This window comes from Neltuma alba, unplaced genomic scaffold (assembly GCF_004799145.2).
Source record: "Neltuma alba isolate B1F8T4 unplaced genomic scaffold, ASM479914v2 tig00013253_pilon, whole genome shotgun sequence".
Lineage (NCBI taxonomy): Eukaryota > Viridiplantae > Streptophyta > Magnoliopsida > Fabales > Fabaceae > Neltuma > Neltuma alba.
The window spans coordinates 22824-49232 of NW_021637547.1; the positions used below are offsets into that span (position 1 = coordinate 22824).

The following is a 26409-nucleotide window of genomic DNA, read 5'->3' on the forward strand; positions in this document are numbered from 1 at the left end:
AGGAGCGATTGTTGCAGAATGATATTTGAATATTTGTAACGAAATCAATAAGTGCTTTAAACTAGCTAACAAAGAAATAGTAACGAAAATAAAGCCAATATTTCACCTTTATATAGAACAAAAGCAGCAAAATTCTAAATTTCATACCTAGAAATAAAATCAGATCATTGTTATTTTAAAAGGTTCTTTGTCTTCTATCTTCTTTTACGTATACATACATATATATAATCACTTATATATATCCTTATATGCAAAGAAAAGACAATTAATTTAGAAATTATATTAATACAATTAAATATCTAAAAAAATGACAATTAATATTACATATAAGGAAACAGTTATTCTTTTCTTTTTTTTAAGTGATGCTGGCAGGCTAGCCCTGTTTTTTTTTTAATCAAACAGGTCTTTAATTATAAAAAAATTCAACTTATAAATGAATAGCATAAAGTTATCATTATTTATTATACTAAAACTTATCATTACATGCTCCCTAATTGTTATCAGATTTTTGAGTGATTAAATTCCTTTATTATATCATAGTAATTTCACTGTGTAAATATATTTATTATATATACTATTTTTTTGCCAACTATTACCTATAGTGTTGTATTTATAATATTATTATAAATAGATAAATTGGTTTTACATTTTTACATTAAATAAAATAAATAAGTATCTCTTTTTTGGTATGAGTATCTCTTTTATAGTTTTATTAATTACCTCTTTTTAAATAAGTATCTCTTAAATATACTTTAAGATTACAAATAATAATATAAATCAAAATTGTAAAATGCAGGTTGCATGTGTGTGTAGAAAAGTCAAAGAGTGAGTGGTTAAGAAAGTTATAAAACGCGTCCTTTCGTTAAGCTTCTCTTATTTCCGGCCTTTTCACTTGAATTCCACACCATTCACCAGGGACTTGGATTCTCTCCACTTCCTTCCCATCCTCTTCCCCTCCACTACCCTTCTTTTCTCTTCACAACCATTGGATTAAAATTCCAATGGTCCAGATTTAACATCTTATAAAAATAATATTATTAAAAAAATAAATAAATAAATTTAAACTGTTAAAATCTGGTCTGAACAGTTTACAATTGTAATAAAAAAATTAAAAAAATTTGCTCTATAATAACAGTATGTAGTTATGAACTGTTCAGATTAGATTTTAACAGTTTAAATTTATTTATCTATTTTTTATCATAATATTTATCTTTATAAAATGTTATAAAATATTAAATTTGGACTATTGGAGTTTTGATCCAATGGTTGTGAAGAGAAAAAGATGGTAGTGGAGGGGAAGAGGATGGGAAGGGTAGTGGAGAGAATCTGATTCCATTCACCAGAGGGTAGTGAGGTGTAGCAGATCAATTATCTTCCCCCTGCTAAGCTTGAAATTGAGGGAGTCAAATTCTCTCGGCATGGAACTATCCGCGCAGCAACTATACCTTGCGAGCCATTTGTACTGTTGAATAATAAAACGACGAAGTTTACCAAAAATAAATAAATAAATAAATAAAACGACGAAAGTTCCTTGCATCTTCCAGGCGGCTTCGCCAAACTCGGAAGAACATAAATAAATTGAACTCTGGCTGGAGTTTGGGAGCCCATTCTTCTCTCAGAAACATCTACCCTTGCTCAGAGAGAAAGAGCTGTTGAAGGAGGAAAGCCAACAACAGAGCGAAATTGTGATCAGAGAGAATTCTAAGAAATTTGTTGTTTGCGATGGCAGGTGGGGTGATAGGAGAAGCTGCTTTGGGAGCTCTACTTGAGGAAGGGCTGAGAAGCGGGTTAGATTTGGTGGACAAGGCTATCAAGTTCCCAACCAAACGTGAGGACCTCCGAGACACCGTTCAGCGGTTGACTCCACTGATCCGGCAGATGAAGGCATATGACGAGACATGGGATCGCCCTCTGGATCAAATGGAACGAGTGTTGAGGGAATTGGAAGAGGCAGATAAGCTTGTTCATAAGTACTCCAAGTTCCATTGGTGGAGATCTCTGTCTCTTCCTTTTTATCATGATAGGCTTGAGGAAAGGAACAAAAAGCTTGAGAGGGCCATCACTGTTGATATGCAAGTTTACATGGCGAGAGACGTGAAGGAGATTTTGTCGACCCTGAAAGAAATTATGTCGAATCTTGTCAATAAGCCTCTTTTTGGGCTAACAAGTAGCGGCACTGTCGTTAAGGGCCTGTGCGGGGCTCCTGAGAGACCAAAGTATACAGTGGGATTGGAAGGGGCCTTGAAGAGGTCCAAGAATGAGCTGCTGAACGGTGATGAACCTGTTCTTGTATTGACTGGCTTGCCGGGATCGGGCAAGACAACCATGGCTAAAGAACTTTGCTGGGACCCCGACGTTAAAGGTAAGCAGCCCCTGAAACATCTACTTCGACTTCTCTTCTTGTTTATGACTTCTATCTTTCATTAATGGGCTAATTCACCACGAGATGACCCAAATTTTACAACATCTGAATCCATTGCCTTTCAGTTTCAATATTTCCACTCTACTGAGCAGCTTGTAGTAGAGCTAATGCTTGCTGACACATTTAAAGAATTTCCCTCTATATAGTCGTTTGAGAGTTCGTTAACGTATGACTAGTAGCTTCCCTGGTTATTTGACCTTATGCAGTGAAGGAGTACTATGGGCGCCTCAGCCTTTGATGAGTAGAAATCAAACCTTTTATTATCATTTACTCTCGTGTAAATGCAAATTAGTGAAATGACTAACTTATATATGAGCATTCTGCAATGTAAAAAAACATCACATGCTTATTACTTACATCTCCTTTTGATTTGAACAGACAAGTTCGGGGAAAACATCTTCTTTGTGATCTTTTCAAAAACGCCCAACTTGAAGAATATTGTGCAGACAATATTTGGACACTGTGGGCTCCCAGCGCCTGAGTTTTCGAGCGATGAAGACGCAATTAATCGACTTGGTGTTTTGCTAAGGCAATTCGGGGGAAGGCCGATATTGTTGGTCCTGGATGATGTTTGGCAGGGCTCAGAAGCTATTGTTGAGAAATTTAAATTCGACATTTCTAAAGTTTTGGTCACTTCAAGATTTGTATTCCCTAGATTTGCCACTTCATGCCACTTGGAACCACTTGGTCATGATGATGCGATACGGCTTTTTCATCACTTTTCTCCATTAGATGACAGGTGCCCATACAAACCCGATGAGAAACTTGTGCGCGAGGTGCTTTCTCTTACCTTATGAGGGAATTATTTATATTGTTTGAGTCACATTTCTTGAAAATCATTGGCAGCAACAATCTTAGGACCTGACCAGTAGAATATTTTATTTTACTATCTGTTTTTCGTGTTTGTTCTTTTACATTGGGATATTTATTGTCAATGAATAAATACCGCATGCTTGATATAGCCACGATAACCTTGAAAACTATGACTAGAATGCGTGCAGCCAGGCTTCTTATTACTGATTTTCTTTGCTTTCACTGGAACTCAGGTAGTAAGAGGTTGCAAGGGTTCACCATTGGCAATTGAAGTTATTGGCGGATTGCTCTGTAAGCAGCCCTTTGAGGTGTGGCAAAAGATGAAGGAGCTTTTGCTAAGCCAGTCTATATTTAATGCTAATACTGACTTGCTCCATCGCCTCCAAACTAGCTTAGAAGTAATGGGAGATAAGTTCCCCATCAAGAAGGAGTGCTTTATGGACCTAGGCTTATTTCCTGAAGACAAAATGATCCCTGTTGATGCCCTCATTGACATGTGGGCGGAACAGTATAACCTAGATGAGGGTGGCATAGAAGCAATGGCCACGATCCATGAATTAACTAACAGTAATTTGGCCAAGACTGTCATTAGAAGGTACACAGATTATTTTTTCTTGTTGACCATTTAATGCTTCATCGTAATATTAGATAGCTGAAATATTTTATACGATGACTTTAGTCTTTCAAGGCAAAACAAAGTTGAAAATTAATTTACACTTGCCTCAATCATTTGTCATATTAGGTTCTGGTTTCTCCTTGGGTAATTAATCTCTGCTTAATTATCAGGAAAGTAGCAAGGGACACAGACAAGTACTACAATAATCACTTTGTCATGCTGCATGATCTTCTCAGAGAACTAGCCATTCATCAAAGCAGCCTAGAACCCTTTGAAGAGAGGAAAAGGTTAATTATTGACTTGGGTGAAAATAATCATCCCAAATGGTGGCCAGAACAGAAGCAGCAAGGGGTCATTGCCCGCATCTCCTCATTATTATTTGGATGGTGGATGGAACAGAAGCAGCAGCAAGTTACTGCCCACTCATTATCTATATATGCAGGTCTGTCTCTCCCTCCCTCCCTCTGTGTGTATGTAAATAATATTGAGTGCACATACAGAAAACGAAAATTTCTGATGAGATGTTGCTCCCGCGCCAATGCTTGCCATTCATCCTCTTCCGTAGCTGATGCTGCATATGCTTTTGCAGATGACACGTCTACTGCAGAATGGTGCAACATAGAATCTGATGAAACCAAGGTTTTGATTTTAAATCTTCAAAGTAGCAATTATGCGATACCAAATTTCGTGAAGCAAATGAGAAAACTTAAGGTTCTGGTAGTCACGAATTACGGTTTCCATATTTCCAAATTGAACAAATTTGAGTTGCTTGGTTCTCTATCTGCCCTGAAAAGAATTAGATTGGAGAAGATTACAGTACCTTCCCTGTGCAAATTGATGAATCTGCAAAAATTATCGCTTCATATGTGTACTACATGGCCAGCTTTTGAAAGTTGTTCCATGGACATTTCAGAGGCGCTGCCAAATCTAGTGGAGTTGAATATTGATTACTGTAAAGATCTGGTGAAATTGCCTGTTGATATTTGCAAAATTAACCCCTTGAAGAAGCTTAGTATCACTAATTGTCACAAGTTTTCTGAACTGCCAAAAGAAATAGGAAGCCTGGAGAATCTGGAAGTGCTGAGGCTCAGTTCCTGTTCTAATTTGGAAGAGATGCCAGTCTCCATCAAAAGGCTTCAGAAGCTAAGCCATCTTGACATCTCAGACTGCATAAGCCTTAAGCAACTACCAGAGGAGTTTGGGTGCTTAGGCAATCTAGAAAAGCTCTACATGAGGGGTTGCTCAAGATGTGAATTGCCAGTCTCAGTCATGAATCTCCTGCGTTTAACGCTTGTGATATGTGATGAAGACACAGCTGCATCCTGGGAAGATCATCTTCCTCATCTTACTATAGAGCAGCCCAAAGCAGATATTAACTTGGATTGGCTTCAAGGAGCTTAAAAATGCAGCTCTCTTTTGATGACATCGCAGTACACCAGACGACATCACTTTGTCTAGTGGTCAGGTCATTCCTGCGATAAACGTGTGGTGGTTCAAGGAACAGAAGGGAAATTCCGTCTTGAAAGCGGGGGGAAAATTCATGTATCAGGATTTAAATCTGAGATTTGTACAAAAATAAATGTTCAATATTTCTTTAACCGTTGAGATGTATGTTTATAATACGCCAATTCGATCATGGCGCAACAGTTCTGATCATGGACTCCTAGAGAGTTTGTGATACATCATGCTTGGTCCGGTCTTTAATATAAGATTTTATTTGATTTTTATTTTGATTTTAAATATAAGACCTCAATCTATTTTATTTTTCATATTTATATATTTTTTTAAGATAATTTTTCTAATAATAATAGTTATAACAAATACACCTGATTATTAAAGATATTTTTAAAAAAAAATCATTTATTTATCGTAAATAACTAACTTAATTTATTTTTTTAATTTTATCAAATTAATCAAGTTTAAAATTTAGAATTGGAGGTAGAACAAGCCGGGAATGAAATGAGAGTATGCGCGAAATATATTAAAATTTTCTGACGTAACCGAGGCATCATAAATATATAGAGATTAAAAAAAAAAAAACGAAATCTCTTTCTTGGGGAAAAACCGGTATGTCTTCGTAACTAGGCCATCATAACATTTCGCCAAGTCTGTCTAGTAATATAATGACGCGTGTCCCTTTCCTTACGCTCAAAGTTACCTTTTCCCTCCCTGTTTTCCCCAAAAAACCTCCCTATAAGGGGACCCTTTGTTTGACTTTTTGACTTTTGAGGCGGCTCCGAATTCTGTTTGCGACTGATAGTATCGAAACAAAATGGGGCTAGGGGTGTTTGAGAATGCCAAAATGTTTTTAATTGAGACAGTATTTTCACATGTTTATTTTTAAAATTATAATTTAGTTTTTATCTAAACATTCTCCCAGATAAACAAAGCTACCTGGTCTTTTAAATTCAATTTATTTTTAAATATAAAACTTCAATATCTTTTATTTTTTATATTTATTTATTTTTTAAGTAATTTTTGTAGATATTACCTATGTTAAACATTTATCAAATAATAGTGCTAATAAATATATATTATTAGTAAAAATATTTTTAAAAAATAGTACTATTTATTACAAATAACTAATTTAATAAATTTTTTTAATCTAATCAAATTAGTAAACCAATTTTTATATTAAGAATTGGAGGAAGTACTTCTAACTTTGGAATCACATGTTTTGCCTACAAATTATTTGCCGCATCAAAGAAAATTATTAAAACACTTAAATTATTATTTTTTTTTGGTGATACAAAGAGCGGGTTCGAACCCGCACGCACACACCCAAACACACACACACACACACCACTAGGCCAAGAGGCCGGTGGTAAATTATACTCCTCCGATCCTTATTATAAGACTCAATTTGACTTTTATTGGTCCTAATTATAAGACCCAATCCATTTTGTCTCTTATATTTATGCATTTTTTTCCAAGATAATCCTTCTAATAATGATAGTTTTAGCCAATATACGTAATTAGCAAAGATATTTTAGGAATGACAACACTTATTTATTATAAATAACCAACTTAACTTACTTCCTTAATCTCCTCAAATAAGTCAATTGGGTCTTATAATTAGGACCGGAGGAGTATGTATTTTTTGTCAGAAAACAATTAATCAACGAGAAAATTTGTGCACTAGCTAGATTAAAAAAAATTGTGAGATAAAGCAATAATGGAACGCAGGCCAATTATATTAATCCTTTTTATTATAATAATCATTCCAATTGCGCTCCTGAAGCGCCAAACTTTTGGTGTTGGGTATACACTGAAGCCCGAAAGTGTCAGGCAAGGAAGGCATTAGATGATTGATTGTTTGGGGCGGAAGAATCATTCATCCCGCTGCTTTGTTTTTTTTTTATTTTAATTAGATTAATCTGTATTTAGTATTTTAAAATATTTTTTGAGTACATTTAGCGTCCTAAATTATTCTATAATGCATTTAGTATTTTAAAATATTTTTTTAATATTTTCAGTCTTTAAAATATTTTTTAGTGTATCCAGTATTTTAAAGTATTTTTTTATGCACTCTATTTTTTGTGTGCATCCATAGCAAGGCAAAAAAAATATTGCGGGAAGTGTTAGATATTTTGAAAAAATACTTCAGAATATTACATACATTATAAAATATTTTAGGATATTGGGTACACCTTAACCTTTTAAATTATTATTATTAATCTGTCATTTTGTTTATCCAATGAACAAAAAAAAAATCTGTTATGACTTCTTAACTATTTAGACATAGATTCTTGCTACAATAATTAACTGCTACTATATTTTAGTTTTTAATATAAAAACTAGTTTAACATTCAATTTAGTTTTAAAAATACGACTCCAATCTATTTTTGTTTTTTATATGTATTCATTTTTATTAAGGTAATCTTTATAATAATTGAACATGTTAAAAATTTTGATAGTTATAACTAATACATATAATTAATAAAAATATTTTAAAAAATATAGTACTTATTTATTATAAATAATTAATTTAATTAATTTTTTTAATCTATTTAAATTAGTTCATCAATTTTCATATCAAGCAGTGAAAGCAATGATTGTTTCCAAGGATAACACGCCGGTAAGTATCGGAATGCAGTCCTGCCTTTTGGCGGGTTTTTTCCCCCCATTTCAAACATGGACACTAGAAGAGCGTATATTAAGCGATCATCCACTTGAGCAACCCTTTTTTCTATTAATTAACCACTGTATGTATTAGTAATCTATTCTATTATTGTAGTAAACTAGTAATTGTAACGTAATTGTTTTCAGTTTCGTGATTAGATTAACATGATAATATACTCAAATGGAAAACGATCGCATATGCAGCGGGAAGTCAAAGTCACTGGAGCCAGAACTGGGCGAAGCCATCCATGGCAGCAGAGGAAGAACCAAGAGGCAAAGCCAAGGAAGTTTCAATGTTCACGGTCTGAACTTGAAGCGAAATTCAAAAGGAAGCTTCAATGTTCACCCTCTGAACTTGAAGCGAAATTCAAAAGGAGGCTTCAATGTTCACACTCTGAACTTGAAGCGAAATTCGACAGGAAGCTTCGATGGCGTTATAAAAGAGTCCAAGCACAAATCACTCACTAAGAAAAGAGAAAGCGAAATAGCTAAACCAGACATTCCCTTTGCCGCCGCACCTGCTCTGCTCTTGAAATTGAAACCTGTGATTGTGGGGAGTGGACTGTGGACTTCGGAGTTATGGCAGGTGGGGCGGGAGAATCGGCCCTTGGAGCTGCATTTCAAGAGGTGCTTAGAGGGATTTTCAACATTATCAACATGGGGCGAAATTACACCAGCACCCTCCAAACCAACACATCAACGTTGGAGGCTATGCGTCCTCTGGTAAATGACTTAGTACGACATAACCAAGAATTGGATCGCCCAAGAGCAGAGGTGGAGAGGCTGGCTAGAGAAATGCGAGCTGGGGAAGAGCTTGTTCGCAGGTACTCCAATAAATCTCTTTGGAACTTTCTGTGTTTTCCTTATTACCAGAAGAAGCTTCAAGAAAGGGATGAATCATTGAGGCGGACATTAAGCGTTGACGTGCAAGCTCAGATGGCAAGGGATGTGAAGGAGATCTTAAAGAAGATGACAGACCTTCCTATGAGCCCCTCTGAGCAATCTGGGCTCCTGTATGGTACTCCTGAAAATCCAGATTTCACTGTCGGATTGGATAAGCTTTTGAACCAATTGAAGTTCGACCTGCTCAAGGGTAGTGATCCCTTCTTAAACTTGACTGGCTTTGGAGGATCTGGAAAAACCACTCTGGCTAAAAAGCTCTGTTGGGATCCTGTGGTTTTAGGTACGTAAGCTTCCTTATTTCCTCTCATCTCTTTTAAATGTTATTGGATTTACAAATCCCCTTATGTTGGTATTCTGATTAGGTAAATTCAAGAAAAACATCTTTGCAACCTTCTCAAAAACGCCCAACTTGAAGATCATTGTAGAGAAACTATTCGAACACTTTGGGCAACCCAAGCCTGAATTTCAAAGCAATGAAGATCCAGGTTACAAATTGAGAAATCTGCTTAAACAAGTTGGTGGGAGTCCAATAATATTGGTCTTGGATGACGTCTGGCCTGGATCAGAATGCCTTGTCGAGAAGTTTAATGTTCCACTTTCAGACCTCAAAATTTTGGTGACATCAAGGGTCAACCTTCAGTTGGGGGGCTGCATTTCACACCCCTTAGGAACACTTTCTCACGAGGATTCAATGACCCTTTTCCGTCGTTATGCTAAGCTAAACGACGCATGCCCTCGGAATGATCTTGCTGACCAGGTTTTTTCTCTTTTTCGTCTCTAAAATCATAACCAAAAAAAACCAGTCCATTCGCTTCAGAGTCGCTGATCTTGTACTGTCTGCTTTCACTGAGATGCAGGCTGTCAGATGTTGTGGGGGTCTGCCGTTGTTCCTTCGAATTATTGGAAGCAAACTTCGTGGGAAGCCAATTGAGTTCTGGCAAATCATGGTAGAGGAATTGTCGCAACGTCGCGGTTCTCTTCTTGATTCAGATGATGAGGTGCTTGCTTTCCTCGAGAAATGCTTGGATGTTTTGGAGGATAAGCCCATTGTCAAGGAATGCTTCATGGACTTAGGCCTGTTTCCTGAAGATCAGATGATCCCCGTTTCCGCCCTCTTTGATATATGGACAGAACTGCATAACCTAGATGAAGAGTTCTGTGCAATGCCATATATCTACGATTTAATCCAGGAATCTTTCCAATGTCGTAGTTACCAGGTACCATGGCTTTTTCTTATCTCTTGAATACGCCATCCACATATGTTACATAGCCAGCCAACGTATCTTCTACTTGAATTTTAAACCTGCTTATGTTTAAGCATTGATAGGTTTGGACAAATTACACAAGTTCTTGCATTTAATTTCTCTTATTTATTTATTTATTTTTAATTAGGACGGTAGTGATTTGGTTCTCTTCTGGTAAATCAAATTAATACGTGATGCTTTGACCAGGAAAGTGGCGAATGAAGCAGACAACTACTACAATAACTACTTCCTGATGCAGCATGATCTTCTCAGAGATCTAGCTGTTCATCTGAGCAGCGAGAAGCCATTGGAACAGAGGGAAAACCTGATTATTGACTTGAATAAAAATAACAATCCTGAATTGTGGTCAGAACCAAAGAAGGGAGGTGTCATTTCTGGCATATCTCAACAATTGTCTATTATGCTGAAGCAAAAACAAGTCGCTGCCCGCTCAGTCTCTATATCATCCGGTTTGATCTCCCTCTATACAAGCAGAGTCACTTGTTTTTTGTGAGAAATTCTTAGATACACTTCACATAACGCAAATAGTCATTTAAAACTCACTAAAGTGGGTGTTGTAAATGTTGAGGTCCACTAACAGTCTAGCACCCACTTTGATGAGTTGTTATTGGCACCCCGAGCCATGTGACTATCTAAGAAGTATACCTGAGGAAAACTAACAGTACTTGAGATTTTTATTCTTTACATAACAAAAATGCTTTAGATGAAAGTTCCATTTCGCTAATGGCCTTGCCGTCTTGCGCAGGTGAAGCCTTCACTTCAAAATGGTGGAGCATGAAACCGTATAGAGCGGAGGCTCTAGTGCTAAATATTGGGGGTAACGATTACACCTTACCAGGTTTCATCAGGTATATGAGGAAACTCAAAGTTCTAATTCTCATAAACTATAGCTTCCATCCTTCTCAACTACACGGTTTTGAGCTACTTGGTTCTCTATCCAACCTGAAGAGAATACGGCTGCAGAGAGTTTCCGTCCCTTCCCTTTGCAAATTTAAGAACCTTAGAAAATTATCCCTTTACATGTGTAGTACGAGTCAGGCTTTTAGAAGCGATGCCAGTATTAGGGATGCACTGCCAAATCTAGTGGATATGAGCATTGACTATTGCAAAGATTTTAAGACACTGCCTGTTGGATTCTGTGACATTACTTGCTTAGAAAAGCTAAGCATCACAAACTGTCATAGTTTCTGCGGGCTGCCCCACGATATAGGAAAGCTAGGGAAATTGCAAGTGCTGAGGCTTAATAACTGTACTGATTTGGTAGACATTCCCGATTCAATCAAAATGCTTCAAGAGCTTAGCCTTCTTGACATGTCGTACTGCATAAGCCTGCGAAGATTACCGGCGGACATTGGTGGTTTGAGTAATCTATCAAAGCTCTACATGATGGGTTGTTCAAGGTTGTCTGAGTTGCCTGCCTCTGTCACCTTACTTAAGAAGCTGCGGAAGGTTATATGCGATGAAGAAATAGCCATCTCATGGGGAGAACATTTCGATCCCTCAGCTCTCGCACCGAGCATAGAGACGACCAGAAATGATAATCATTTTAACTTAAATTGGCTTTTTGGTCAATTAAGAAACTTGAATTAGCTTTCATGGAGCTCCCTCCCTCCTAACGATCCTTTAAGGGTTTGTTTGGTTGGAGGGGAGGGGAGGGGAAATGATCCCTTCCCCTCATTTGGTTAAAAATTTTGGAGAGGAGGGAGTTAAAATGTCCCCTCCCCTCCCCCCCTTTTTGACTCCTCTCCAAATTGAGGGTTTTTGGAGGAGAGCTAAAATTTTGAATTATTATACCCTTATAGTTTTTTTAATATTCCACTTCTATTCATAAAATTTATTATTATAATATTTATTTCAAATAAAAAATATATTATCCTAAGTAAAAAAAATAAAAATATATATACATTATTATAATTAAAAATGTATTATAAAAATTATTTAAAAATAAAAAATTATTTAAATAAAAAATTATAATATTATAAAATTAATTGTTTTTTATAATATATTATTTATTAAATATATTTTAAAGCTGAAAAAAAAGATAGCCTAAAGAGAATAAAATTTCATTTTTCTTAGAGCATATAAAATTTGTTAATTTGATTATTTTAAATATATTATTATATTAATTAGAATAAAAAATACTGTACTAATTTTTTAATACACATATTAACATGATAAGACTGAATTTTTATTAAATTATATGATTTAAATTAAGATGTAAATTAATTTATATAATATATCAATAAAAAACATAAACTAATATGTAAGGGTAAAATAGTAAATTGATTATTACTATTTCTCCTTTTCCCTCTTTGAACCAAACAAAGGATCATTAAATACCTTTCCCTCCCCTCTTTTTTAATCAAACCAAATAAGGTGAGGATGAAACCTCCCCTCCCCTCCTTCCCTTACATGCAGGGCATATAAGCATCGACAGTGCTTAGAAATGTTTTATAGAGACTGTTTACATGGGAGTATAGATACATAAATAGTAGCATATGAGGCAAGTATCGAAGAGAAACGGGAGATACAAGGTTGATAACATTTCTTCCCCTGACCACCAACTCTTATCACCCCTAGGAAACAAGTTACTCTTCCAAGTTCCAAGTGACATTGATAGATATTATACACATCGCCAACAGCGAGGTGCACACAAACATTCAATATTCCTATGCGTATTAACCATTCTACTCTATGGGAAAATGCTTTCATCACATAGTTCTTTCCAGACATTGCCGAGCCCATGAGCACAACATGCCATGCCATCATCATCTCGATGCTCTCACCTATTTAGCGGGTGAATTAAAATCACATGGCATACACTATCTCCCCACTACTCTCAATATCAAGCTCAGAGTCCGACTCTAATTCATCCATGCCATCATCTCCCTCAAAGTCTGCCATAAACTGATCCAAAGAACGGGTCCCAGCTGGTGGTATAGTAGCTTCTGAAATTATCTGCATGATCACGTCAATGCTCTGCATTGGTTGGTCTGACTCTTCAAATTGGTTTCCCAGTATCTTCTCATCCATTAGGTCTGCGGGGAGATTCCTCAAAAACCATTCGTGGTTCAAGATTTCAGGAATGGTGATTCTCTGTCATATACCAAAAGCATAAGGTGCAAATCAATAATTAAACTAACAAGGCAATCGCACAAGTTATATTTCTATCTGCTACAATCAAGAGGTCAAACTCATGATAAGCATTCAACTTTCTTGGGTGATTATTTATAATCACATTTTACTACCTCCCTCAAATAACAAATGAGGCTAACCCACCAAAAGTCCTAGTAAAAATATAACATCAAGAAATTCTCATTAACAAAGGCACGTGGTAAAACAATAGATCATAACAGTAGCTAGCGTTTACAAAATGAGCATTTAAGAGCAACAAGAAATGGGGGCATATTGTGTCCAATGAAACATTTTTCCAAGAGGATTGACAAGGGGGGAAAAAGAAAGAAAAACAGAGAACGAGAGACAGAAAACCCACTCGTCATTCTAAAAGTTCATACATCATGCTAAACATGAGCAACAGCGCAAATATAGTGTAGCAGAGCCCAATATGATAGCAGATACGAAGCATCTAAATAGCAAGATTTCTCATGGAGAAAGGACACAAAAACGTCGCTTGAGCACCAACAAGCTCAAATAGATTGCTAGAAGAAAAGACCTACAGCTAAAAAGAAGTTCAAGTCCATATAAAAAGAATCTACATGACAAATTCCTCAGAGAATGCGAAGAGGCCATCAACTTGCTTAGATGTAGAACTAGATCACTTCTTGGAAAATAAACACTAACCTCTGCAGGATCAAAAACAAATATCCTAGAGATAAGGTCGCGGCACTCAGGTGATATTTGGACAAAGTCTGGAATGAAGTACTGGATACTCAAAATTCTCTGCAATGATACAAACATAACAAGTTGTAACTCAAGCAACCTACCACTACTCACAAAGAAACATGCAATCATCTAAATGTCCAGTCTACCTGTATAGTCCTTCGAAAATCCTTTGGTTCATTAGGATCTTCAAAAGGATATGATCCTACCAGCATCACATATAAGGTCACTCCACAAGACCAGACATCTGCAATCTGATATCAAATGCACGGCAACACAATAGCAACCCATTAATTATCCAAAACAAACACTACTGACGTTACAAAGAAAATTAAATGTCTGATCAAAGTCACATCCAATTCACACTTTGGCTTATCTGTACATGATACAGACCAAATCACACAAGTAAGAAAGAATAGACCTTAACAAGAAAGGCTTGACCTTTGTTTCATCATGGCCCACACAAAAATGACCACTGGATATAGTACGAATAGTTATAACTAATAACGGAAGTTGGTCTAAAATCACCACAAGTCAATAACTAGCCAGACCAAAATAGTGACAGGAGTACTTCGATGTAGATAGAACAAGAAAATCATCCTAGAGTTTAGCCTACCTTGCCATCATACTCTTGCCTCAGCAATACTTCTGGAGCAATATATGCAGGAGTTCCCACAGTTGACCTCGGTTGTGAATGAAGCACTGATGACTGTCAATAACAACATCTAATAGGCTAGTAAGTTATAGATAGATCCAAAAACCTCAACTCAACAGTAGAATAGTGTTCATTATCTACACTAGTAGAAACCCAAAGTAGATAAAGTGCATATTTTCGGTGCCTCCGAAACATAAGGATGTTGAAATTATAAACAAAGAGGACCCAAACAAAAAAAAATTCAAGGACCTCAAGGTGCTAATGCATGTGCATTGCAAGCTCCATCTCAATTCCAATGGACCTCAGAACACAAGACAACAAAACTTTGGGGGTGTTTGGATGGAAACCAAACCATGGTTTCAGAAGTGCTTTTACGGTTTACGAAATAAATATGTGGAGGAGTTTGTCTCGTTTTGCGGAAAAGTGCTTCTAAGAAGCACTTCTAAGGGTTGCCAAACACCCCGCAACCTATGTGACACCAGAAGTATTTTGGAGGCATCAATTCGAAAAATGCTAGTACAGGTAGAAGGAAAATGCACTAACATTGATAATGAGCACAGACAAATGTATTCTTAAACGAACTGAGAAAAATGCAATACTTGAAAGCGAAATATTCAACCGAAAATTACCCAGTAAAATATAAATGGACATAAATATAGTCTTACCTTGGAGTAACCAAAATCACATATCTTCAAACGAGGTGCTACACTTCCATCTAATAATGTGTTTTCCAGCTTCAGGTCCCGATGACATACTTGCTTCATGCAGAGACATAAAACAATGAAGACCAATCCATTAAAGTTATGTATATATCATTCTTGTGGGGGTCAAATACAATTTTAAGCTGAAATGAATGAATGGAGATGAGGAATTTAATTACCATCGCATGGCAATAACTGACCCCACAAATGAGTTGTTGAAAGAAGAAACGAGCCTAGTTCATAAACATGGGTCAACAAGGTAGAAACATAGCATATCAAAAGAAGGAATTTGTTCGACAATGAATGAAAGAAGTAGGGGGAAAGAAATTGAATAAAAACCTCATCCTCAGAAAAGCGCCCTGCCTTGCAGATTCGCTCAAAGAGTTCACCTCCAGATGCATATTCCATAACAATGGCCAAATGAGTAGACGTTAAAATGATCTGGGTGAAATTTTGCAGAACGTTTAGTCGATTGAAACTAACTCTACTCTGAACAGATGTTGGCATAGAGTTGTACTAACCTCCTTGAACCTAACAATATTAGGGTGTCTCAAAGACCTGTGATTGATAATTTCCCTCTTTACATTTTCATCTATCTGTGATTCACATAAATGATTTTAAAAAGATCAGCTGACCACTCTATCGGTCAGAAGTAGAAGTTCAACTCAAAAAGAAAAGAAAGAAAGAAAGGCTGACAACCAATTTTGCATGACAAAGGTCAACTTTCAAAGCATTAAAGTTGAACAACAAAAACATTCTTTGTTTCACATTTCCATGTTGAATGTTTGAAGCTTAAGTCCACCACAATCACAAGCTTCATAATTGCCAGTCCGGCGATTTTTGGCAAATGACATATTTTTCATCAACAGCATTCCACCATCTGTTAAACCTCTTACATCAAATCAAAGATTTTTCTCATCCAAGTAAGTTCTTTATCAGAAAGGTGATATACTATAACAGGCCAATTTGCCCTTCATACCCACAGGTTCGTCTGATAAAAAGGGTAAAAGGTGAATTTGAGTGTCACGACAATGGCAATTTTATTTCTTCAGTGAATTAAATAAAACGGAACAGTGAATTTAACTCCCTCGTCTTTTTCTTAATTCCTCAAACGGAAACAATTATTCAATACCACGATATGCAATAATTAACCTGCATCAGGTTCTAGTTAATCTTAGGAGAAAAAAAAAATCTTTCCATATCCAACTATTTTCTCCTCGACAGAAGTCATCAGTACTATGGAAATAAATAGTGAAAAGGGCAGAAGGAAAAGGCGAGGAAAAAAAAAGTAACCAGTCATTAATATCGTAACTACTCCAGAACTGAAACAAAAACGAAAATCCGAACACACCTTATAAGTAGGAAGCAGTAACGCACGACACCATAAAAGCACTAGCCAACAACTCGCTAATGACTAAACAATCACTTGACAGAAAGAAGCGAGAACGCTTTCATCTTCACAGTTAATTCTTTCGTTCAAAAAAAGAAAAGACGAGAACACGGTGTAACGTTTCCGGGTCGAACCTTATCCCCGCGCTCGATATACTTCACGGCGACAAGCTCTTTGGTTTGCTTGTCTCTCATCAGCCTGGCCACCCCGAAATTCCCGGACCCAATCTCTTGGACGAAATCGTACCGGTCGCTATCGTGCATGATTGGCATGTCCATGGTTGGTCCCAAGGTTATCGGCGACGGATCCATTGAGAAGAACCGTTACCGTGCAACAAAAAGAAAAGCCAAGTCACATTAGAAGCACGATGTCGGTACAGTAGTTTCTGGTTCCAGTGTAGAGAAGATAAACAACAGGACGACGATCGACGATTAATCGGTTGGACAAAATGGTTCAGGAATCGGACTTGTGGAACTTGACCAGGTGCTGAGAAAGGCTTTAAGTTGATGGGAGCGGCTTTCCTCCTTTGCCTTTATGAGTTGATAAGAAGGACAGAAGTGGAGACTTTGTGAAGTGGGAATCGTGGAAATTGGCAGGCGAATGCCGGAGGGAAGTAATAGCGCAAAAGAAAAACAAAAAAAGTGGGTGGGTGATCGCCTGCTCCTGACAGAAACCGGAGGAAAGAGGGGCAAACGGCACCGTTTCAGCGTGTTTAGGTTCAAGATGACGCCGGCTGTGCTTGTTGCCCGGCGAGCGACATTGCAACCTTTCTCTTTGCCTCTATTTTTCGTCCCTTCTTTTTTTTTTCTTTTCCCTAAATTTTTACTAAAAACGTTTGCTTGTTGAATGGCTTCTGCGTCACTGTCAACGGTCAGTGTCATCCACTTGAGCTTGGGCTTCTTTGGGCTTTGGCAAAGTCGTCCGGACGACGCCTCTTGATTGGATAGATTTTGGCGCGGCTCCTCGCTGTGTTCCCGTGCGGCGCATCAGAATCATTTCCCTGCGCCTCTCCCCGTGCTGCTCGTTAAATCTGACGATTCAGGCGACGAGAATACGAATCCAGTCCAAATTGGATGTATTTTTGGGCTGCCACTTTGGAGACCTGTTGATCAGGTGGGCATAGATTCTCCACGATTTTCCTTCAAAACAAAGTAGAGACTTTAATCAGAGTGGAACATTGGAGGAAATAAAATATATAACTATTATCACTTATTTGAGATTAATATCATTTTTAGTCCTTAAAATTTGATTTCATTTTAATTTTATTTTTGAAATTTGAAATCAATAATTTTGGTCCTTCAAATTTGATTTCATTTTAGTTTTGTTCTTTGAAATTAATCTTATTTACAGTGATCAAAAGTCTTAAACCAGACCAAAATGAAATTAAATTTTAGACACCAAAATCAATGATTTAAAATTTTATAGACCAAAACCAAAGCAAGGTCATATTTCATAAAGTAAAAATGGTATTAACCTTTATTCTTATTATATTTTTAGCAAATATACAAAAAATTTATTTGCATGTTTATTTTGTATATTTAATTTATACTGTTTTATGAAACGGAACTAGTTTTATATATTTTGTTATGTATAAATATATATACATGGATATTCTTCATGATAAATTGTTATTATGAGTATTATTCCCTTTTCAAATGATTCTCCAGTTGCTTGCTCTTTTCTGAAGGGTGATAGAGGTTCCAAGCATGCCACAGTGGTTACACCTTAAAGAGAAGAGTGAAGGGAGGGAACATTTATTAACAAGAGTTACAACCCACAATAACACATACGGCCATTACAAAACAGGAGAGCTGGGATAGTCGCATGATGCCTGAATCGCTAGAATGCTAAAAAATTTGCATGGAACACGTGGATATGAGCACTTGTGTTGCTTTCGAGCCATTCATTATTTTTAGCCTTAAGAATTTCTGAATTAGGAATCTTTCGGATGAATATTACAGGTGAAAGGATCACAAAAAATGTCACCAAGGTTACAAACGAAAATAAAATGAAAGTTTTTAACAAAAAAAAATTCCCTAACCTATTATTCATTGGACTTAAGATCCCATCAAAACAAAAGTTAAGCTTGAAATTAAAAAAATAAAACTCTTTGAAAAACTCACAGCTAGTTATCCCGGTAACAATGTTACTCCATCACGCTCGAATGAGATCTCGGATCTAAATCTGACGCTAACACATTTGTTTGTGTGCGAGCATTTCATTGTACTACGTAAATAAAAAAAAAGTATAGGAGCTGAGTGAGGATTTTTATATTTTGCAAAAAGGGAAATCTCTAGCGGTTTTTTTTTTTTGAAATGTTCCTTTTGAAAAGCTGTTGCTGACATGGCTGCGTTCAAGCACATATGTGTAATGTATGAGAGTTAAGTTGGTGGAGCTACAGATATTAGAAGAAAGGTATAATTTGCAGTTTCAAGGAAAACCAAGGAGTGACTGCGTGTACAGATCTGTGAAGAAGAAAGAGAAGTCAGGCAAGCGAGAACTGCCTGGTTTTTTAGCCATAACAAAGCAAGGAACAAGACAATGCCTCTCATATCTTTCTCTAAGAATGATGTACTCGTGAAATATATACCATCAATATGGAGATTAAAAAAAAAACAATAGGCTAAATCCAAGTTAAAGCAATCAAGAAGAAAGACAGAACTTTAAAGTCATGTTTGATACGAAATATCAAAAATATAACGTAAGAATTAGAATTCGAATTCGAATTAAAAAAAATATACTAAAAACTGTTCAGCATAAAAAATTATATATTAATGGGATTAAACAAACCTACTTATGTGAGATTGGAGAATACCATGAGAATATATAATATTCTCTAATCCAACCTTCATGAGTTTACCTAATTTTATATAACAAGTAATTACTATACTAAATATTTTTTTAATTGTAATCCCAGTTCGTATTCTTTATTTTTAATTATTCATGCCAAGCGAACCTAAAAATGCAGAGAGACGTGAACACCAGACCGACAGCAATAAAACACGTAACAAAATAATAGCGTAAATCTGGGCTCTGAATAAATTCATCCTCGTGATCCACTAACTCGGCCCACCCGCGCCCAATCACAGATGAATTGCTTATTGTGTTTATATTATACCCCCAAAAGAAACATTTGAACTACCCATCGTCTGTGGGTTCAATTGGTGAAGGGGTGAGACATATGATCAATTGGTATGTGTTCGATCTCTGGGGAGTACCACTTTATTGTGATTCCAGTCGCGGTGCTTGGGGAGGCATCCTAACTCCTAGCTCCTGAGTGTCTAGGTAAACGCCTGAGGGTAATTGACGGCTTACCCTGCCCAACATTGTATGACCTAGGAGGAAGGGAGATTTCGCCCTGCTCTTGGATCGTGGGTGAGCCCAACCCCTTTCCAAAATTTCTTTACCAAAAAAAAAAAAGAAACATTTGAACTAAACTCATGTCTGTAACTAATAATTTATCAAATACCAGAGGATTATTCAGTTGTTCCACATGCATTATCTTATCTATAGATTGAGAACCAGAGTTTAACATATAGCGGAAGATTTGAAACCCCACCCCCCCAGGCCCCACCGAAATATATATACTCTTCTTATCCTTAATATATAATCTAATGTTGAGTTAATTTTGATTCTAAATATAAGATTTATTTCTCATATTTATCAATTTTCTCTAAATTATCAAATACAAAAAGGAGAAGGAATATTAAGAAAGATGATTATGATGTTTTAGGAAAAATGTGTCACAGTTCTTATAATTAACTAACTTACCTAACTTTCGTAATCTAATCAAATTAGTTAAATAGATCTTATATAAAAAACCGGAGGAGTATATATACATATAAAAAGAGCGAACTAGTTAAAAAAATCTGCGATATGCAAGATTTGAAATTATCAATATGAAATAAGATCCCAATATATCGAAGATTACAAGAGGTATTAATGAAGACGTGAAAAAATTGCGACATAAACAACTGAAAATAAAGTCAGAATGAATCACGAATCTGAAATTCGACATTTTTCTTTAAAAAAAAAAAAAGAAGAAGAAGAAAGGAAAAAGGGCAAGAACCCGTAAACTGGAAACCGCAGGCGAGGCAGATACGCAATTAGAGAAAAGCGACGGGGCAAATGTGCGGTTAAATTGTCTTTCGTTGGAAAGCTCTATTAAAGAGGCACGTGAGAGGAAGGCAGGCCCGCGCAGTGGCATCGTTAACGAGTAACGAGAAAGAGGGCAGAGGCGCAGATAGAGAGAGAGAGGATTTTCATTTATTTCCTTTCGTGTCGCCCCCCTTCGCCCTCCCAATCTTCATATACATTTCTGTTCGTCTCCGAAATCGTCTCTGGTCCCTTTCCCTTTGTCCACTAACTTCAACCTCAGTCGCACCCTCCCCTAGCTGAAGGCTTTTCCCCCTCCCAATGGTATCCGAATCGGAGCTCATCGGTCGGCTCCGGGAGTTTCTTCGCTGCTCCGACCTCAACACTACCACCACTGCTACGGTCCGCCGCCAGTTGGAGAAGGATTTTGGAATCGATTTATCGGATAGGAAGGCGTTTATTAGGGAGCAGGTCGACTTGTTCCTTCAAAGCGAGCGCGAGCAACCCGAGGAACCTGAAGAACCGGAAGATGAAGAAGATCAAAAAGACGGGCCTCAACCGGAGCATGAATCAGAAGAAAGCGAAGATTCGAATGATGAAATGCAAGACGATGAAGAAGGAGATGAACATAAAGTAAAGCGTTCCAGGAATGGAAAGGACAGAGGACGACGGTTAGTTTTTTTTTTATTTTTTATTGATTGATTATGCTTTCCCTAGATTTTAAATTTGCTTTTTTTTGGTCCTTTAACTCTTATGAATCTGCAGATGAAGCTACTTCATAGTATGTTATGCGAGTATTAGTGTTTTCCCCATTAAAATTAGAAGTGTTTGGGGCCCAACATGCTGGCACAAGCTCGCTGCCAATTTGTAGTCTGCTGCATTATAATCCGCATGTATTGTGTTGCACATGATGCGCCTACAAGTTGGCTCTGAGAAGCTATTTTCATATTTTAAATACCCATTTTAGTTGAAATTCACAAGTATTGTGGCGATGACTTGCGTACATGGTTTCGTGAGTTATTCTTAATAACTGGGGTCCACTTGATGCTAAACTATTTCTTCTTATTCTGAAATTTGTGTGCATTCGAAGTTTACTAACGAGGTTGCTTGCATTACAGGTTTACTCGAAGAAAAAGCGTTAAATTTTAGTCTTTGTGTGCAAACTAATCTTATTCTTTTGCACCATCAAACAGGAAAATCTAGTTATGCTTTTCTTATACGGTAATGCCAGTGATTTAACAAAATGAATATTATGGTTTCTCTGCACTGGCAAAGGTTGAGATATAGTTCTTTCTTCTTCACTATTCTGGTGCCTCTTCCAGCCATTTGTTGTTCCTGTTCTACAAAGTGCCTCATCATTGTTAAATTAGGGGTTGGTTTGGGCTTTACGTGCACACAAACAGACGCAAAGCGAGAAGACCTTTCTTCGGGCTCTCTGCATTTCCCACTGAATAAATTTTTACCTCGCTTCCCCTCTTCAGCTTGCTCAATCAAAATGCTTTTCTATTGCAGTAATTTGTTTCACCAAAATATTCCTGAGAAAATTTACGAACACGAAATAAGGTTTTTATGCCTCTCCGTAGCTATGTATATAACCATTTTTGCTAATTAATGCTATGGTTAGATCCGTGTGGTGAAAATGGTTATACTTATACACTTGCATGATTGCTGCAGGAGAATTGCTCCGGAAGGTGCCTTTTTAAGTTATGGAATCTCCAAGTTAAACTCCTTCCCTGCCCCAAACTATAAAAAGAAAAGAACATGTAAAATATTTTGTCTATATCTTGCATTGTAGTTTTTACATTCCTGATCCCCCATAGTTTTACTAAGAAAACATATTCAAAAGCAGATGCATCTCTATCCAGTCCATTGGCTTTCAGTGGCTTTAGTCGAGAGATGGCTAATACATTACCAAAGGTGCAGGCGGTCATAGCTTTCTTATTCAGACTTAAACATGCGTCTGGTTTAGAAGAAAATTCTTCTAATATTCTTGGTGTTATGCATATCAGCTTGCTACAAACATAATTTGAGGAAAATCATCTCCTCACTCATGAAGAGTTTTTCACATGGCCAATTTTTAAGCCTTTCCTATGGTTTCTCTGTTGCAGTTGGTGTTTCAGTGAACCATTTGTTGGATCTTTTTTCTCATGCAGATTATGTGCTTGTAGTTTTCTCTTCTTCTTCATTTATCTTCTGGCACAAACATATTTATGTTGGGGATCATAAAGAGAACAAAACCCTATAGATGGTTAGAGAGAGAGAGAGAGAGATAAACAATTTACAGGTGTTTTAGAATCTCGTGATTTGGCTTCTCTTGCTAGTCAGAATCATACAGAGTTTTGATTTTTTTTCACAAGAAATAATTCAGTGACTGACCTTTTGCCTCTGATTTATTCATGATAATTCATAAATTCATAAATACAGTGATGCTTAGTATCTTTGTGCTTATGAGAAGAATGCATGATATATATATATATGCTATTATGTAAAAATAGAGCAGATTATGCGCTAGTACAAGATCCCAACTGTAGTAATTTTCAATAGTGAGTGCTATGTTTAACTGTGGCTGTTTAATCTTGTGATTCAGATCTAAAAGTTCAGGAAGTGAGGTGCGTAGAAAAGGTGGTGGTTTTTGCAAATTATGTAGCCTTTCCCCACAACTTCAGGAATTCGTCGGTGCCCCAGAAATGGCAAGGACTGAGGTAATTCCTAGAATTTTTTAATAATTAATTTCACGTAGTTCTGATATGACCTTATCACATCTATGTACAATGTTGGCCTTAGGTTGTTAAGCAATTATGGGCCTATATAAGGGAGAAGAATTTGCAAGACGCAAATAACCGGCGGAATATAATTTGTGATGAACCATTACGTGCCCTTTTTGGTGTTGATTCCATCAACATGTTTCAAATGAATAAAGCATTGTCAAAGCATATCTGGCCATTGGATTCCGATGATGGTATGCTCTTGCTACGTACTTCTGTTACATATCACCATATCTGATGTACAATATTTGTATCCAGCCCTGTGTTTGTTACATTCCACACTATTGAAGGCTCAAGCTTCACTGTTTATTCCTCTTGTCAATTTTATATGGACAACTAAAAATTTTGATTAAACGGCATCTATTAATATAGTCATCCAGGTGAAGTCTGCACCAAAGGAAAAGCAGAAGAAGCAAGAGAGAGAAGAAGGTATGGGGGATGAATTTAGTAACATTCCATCTATTTATGGCCCAGCCATCAATGTTATGTGTATACTGATGATCAATTTGTGGTCATAGTGTTTATATATACATACTCGTCTAACAGAGTGTACTAATCAATTAACATTGGCTTATTTATGGCATTCTTTATATACCTTACTACAGATCCAGATGAACCAAAAAGAAAGGAAAAACGACAGAAGGGAGGAAAATCAGGGTTTCTTGCTCCTCTTCAACTATCTGATGCCCTTATAAACTTCCTTGGTACTGGAGAAAATGCATTATCACGTTCTGATGTCATAAAAAGAATGTGGGATTACATAAAAGGAAACAACCTTCAGGTTTGTCATACCTCTAAATTGTCACTCAGCAGTATTTTTAACAGTCTTTCCAACATATTTAAATCTGTCACGTGAGGAAGTTGAAAATTTTTAATTCAATCATCATAGCCCATTGGCTGAACAAAATAATATTAAGGAGTTGAGCATATGATCCTTGGTCAGGTCCACGGAAATAAGGTTTGCCCAACGGGAAGGCCTGTGTTTGTTCTGGCTCTGTAGATTTGTCCACTTAAATCGTGTTAAACTTAAGTTAAAAATATCTCTGTTACTAAAATATTAGTTAAGTTTGATTAAAATTATATTGTCTATTCCTATATCTATCCTGTAATTAGTTTTGATTTGGTGATCTGTTCCTTGCTGCCGTGATAGTTATTAGGGGTAGAATTATTGGTTGATAGGGGGGGAAAACTTGATTCATTTAGATAATAAGGGGGAATTTCATATGAGTGATTTCTTCTAGATAAGAAAGCTGGAATTTTCATGTGAAGGGGGACTTCACAAAAGATGCTGACAAAGTATCTTTCATTCAAGATGCTTTATGGGAAAGGATTTCAACTTCCCATAAATCGTTTAACCAATATTTTTTATTCTGCATCAATGTTCGGTGTATATCTTGTAAAATAGAAGGGAACTAGAAATATTTGGAATTATTGGGAAAAAGAAAGATTCAAGCTTGTAAATTTTCCTCCACTCTTTCTATAGCCACTCCTGCTCGATGTAGTTCTGACTTTTGTTTGGTTGGAAATACAAGAGATTGAACTTCTCCGAATTTGTGACCGTTTATGCAGGAACTATAAGAGATTGAGGGGTTTCAATGTTTCTTTGATTAATTAACATTTATGAAAATTTTCTTGAGCACACATTATCCATGAAACCGCTGGGCCTGAAATGTACTCTGCCGACCATTGATAATTGAGATTACACTTGCTGAGAACCATGCTTGATCCTTCTTTTTCGTATTTTAATAATTGACAGAAAACTCCATCTGCATATGAAAGGCCAGCTAGAACTTGACTTTCTTAATTCGTTGAACGTTCTCTTATTCCCTTCCTCTCTTTAATCTACACACCTTAGTAGTAAAATTACTCTTTGCTCTTGTGAAGGATCCTTCTGACAAGAGGATTATAATCTGTGATGAGAAGCTGAAAGAACTCTTCGATGTTGACTCCTTCAACGGTTTCACAGTTTCGAAGTTACTGGCTCCTCATTTCATAAAGGCAGAGCAGTGAGTTGTTTGTACATTGTTCTGCAAGCCTGAGAAAAATGGGGAATTTTGTTGATCCGATTTACTTTGGTACCTCTTTTTTCTTTCCCACTGGAAATATGGAAGTTAGTAAAATGACAGATTTTCATTTACCTTGTCTCAAAGCTTATTTCACATTGCATTCTTTTATATATCTTGTTTTACCACTTCCAGGCAGTGGAAGGTTTCTTATATCTCATAGTCAAGGACTACATTCGCATCGCTTTTGTTTTTTGTTTTTAAAACTGAAGGGGCCTCGTATGATTCTTTTGGACGTTAAATGTGACTGACTGATGGGGCAAAATGAGTATGCATCGGCGGCCTTTTCGGGAAAACCCTGCCCATTCTCTTTAATCAGATGTTGAATCTGAATTCTAGGGTTGGTGGCGATGGTGCCGGTCCAGTATGAGTATAGTGAAAGGAGATAAGGATTGCTAGGATATGAAGGAACGTTTGTGATTCAGAAATTTTGGAATTTTAAACTCGCATGCGTGCTGTGTCGGCATCACATGATTTCATAAATCTCAATCCGTCTGCATCTCAAATTATAACACCACTGAAGGGAAACCCCTTCCCAAGCTAGATAGGGATTGTGAGGCCGGGCTGTTCTAGTACTCGGTAATGTTAGGGTAGGGGTGTTGGGTTTATTGAAAGAGACTTCCCATTCCCTTGTCATTTTTATACGCCGTCGCCCGTTGGTATCGGAGCGAAAATATATAATAACACTCGTTGAAGAATATGTTCTTCTATTCCTTAATATAATATCTATTTAATTAATTTGATTAGATTAAGAAAGTT

General features: G+C 36.7%; 6 protein-coding genes across 8 annotated transcripts; 5 read left to right on the top strand and 1 right to left on the bottom strand.

Moving 5' to 3' along the window:
• Window positions 1–1722: 1722 nt before the first annotated feature.
• On the top strand, window positions 1723–5479 carry LOC114735793 (probable disease resistance protein At5g66900). Its single transcript, XM_028923547.1, has 5 exons — window positions 1723–2362; window positions 2801–3198; window positions 3469–3830; window positions 4022–4293; window positions 4441–5479. Exons 1-5 carry the CDS (start codon window positions 1723–1725, stop codon window positions 5250–5252), a joined length of 2484 nt encoding a protein of 827 aa, XP_028779380.1. The 3' UTR covers window positions 5253–5479.
• A 3289-nt stretch (window positions 5480–8768) lies between these two features.
• Window positions 8769–9275, top strand: LOC114735794 (uncharacterized). The gene is made up of 2 exons (XM_028923548.1): window positions 8769–9160; window positions 9239–9275. Exons 1-2 carry the CDS (start codon window positions 8769–8771, stop codon window positions 9240–9242), a joined length of 396 nt encoding a protein of 131 aa, XP_028779381.1. The 3' UTR covers window positions 9243–9275.
• LOC114735795 (probable disease resistance protein At4g33300) lies at window positions 9263–10120 on the top strand. Its single transcript, XM_028923549.1, has 2 exons — window positions 9263–9633; window positions 9734–10120. The coding sequence occupies exons 1-2, from the start codon at window positions 9568–9570 to the stop codon at window positions 10118–10120; spliced, it is 453 nt and encodes a 150-aa protein (XP_028779382.1). The 5' UTR covers window positions 9263–9567.
• Window positions 10064–11749, top strand: LOC114735800 (probable disease resistance protein At5g66900). Of its 2 annotated transcripts, XM_028923554.1 has the most exons (3): window positions 10064–10093; window positions 10269–10590; window positions 10887–11749. In XM_028923554.1, exons 2-3 carry the CDS (start codon window positions 10374–10376, stop codon window positions 11729–11731), a joined length of 1062 nt encoding a protein of 353 aa, XP_028779387.1. In that variant the 5' UTR covers window positions 10064–10093; window positions 10269–10373; the 3' UTR covers window positions 11732–11749. The 2 variants fall into 2 exon arrangements, with proteins under 2 accessions (XP_028779387.1, XP_028779388.1); XM_028923555.1 differs by lacking the exon at window positions 10064–10093 and having other exon boundaries at window positions 10133–10590.
• Window positions 11750–12554: 805 nt separating this feature from the next.
• On the bottom strand, window positions 12555–17102 carry LOC114735799 (serine/threonine-protein kinase SRK2I-like). Its single transcript, XM_028923553.1, has 9 exons — window positions 16862–17102; window positions 15859–15933; window positions 15677–15778; window positions 15517–15570; window positions 15302–15394; window positions 14598–14690; window positions 14131–14235; window positions 13943–14041; window positions 12555–13237 (listed from the first exon to the last, which is right to left on the bottom strand). Exons 1-9 carry the CDS (start codon window positions 17036–17038, stop codon window positions 12950–12952), a joined length of 1086 nt encoding a protein of 361 aa, XP_028779386.1. The 5' UTR covers window positions 17039–17102; the 3' UTR covers window positions 12555–12949.
• A 3821-nt stretch (window positions 17103–20923) lies between these two features.
• LOC114735801 (upstream activation factor subunit spp27) lies at window positions 20924–25823 on the top strand. 2 transcript variants are annotated; one of them, XM_028923556.1, is made up of 6 exons: window positions 20924–21493; window positions 23410–23524; window positions 23607–23781; window positions 23960–24016; window positions 24193–24368; window positions 25472–25823. In XM_028923556.1, exons 1-6 carry the CDS (start codon window positions 21144–21146, stop codon window positions 25595–25597), a joined length of 999 nt encoding a protein of 332 aa, XP_028779389.1. In that variant the 5' UTR covers window positions 20924–21143; the 3' UTR covers window positions 25598–25823. The 2 variants fall into 2 exon arrangements, with proteins under 2 accessions (XP_028779389.1, XP_028779390.1); XM_028923557.1 differs by having other exon boundaries at window positions 23960–24011; window positions 24191–24368.
• The last annotated feature ends 586 nt before the right edge of the window (window positions 25824–26409 follow it).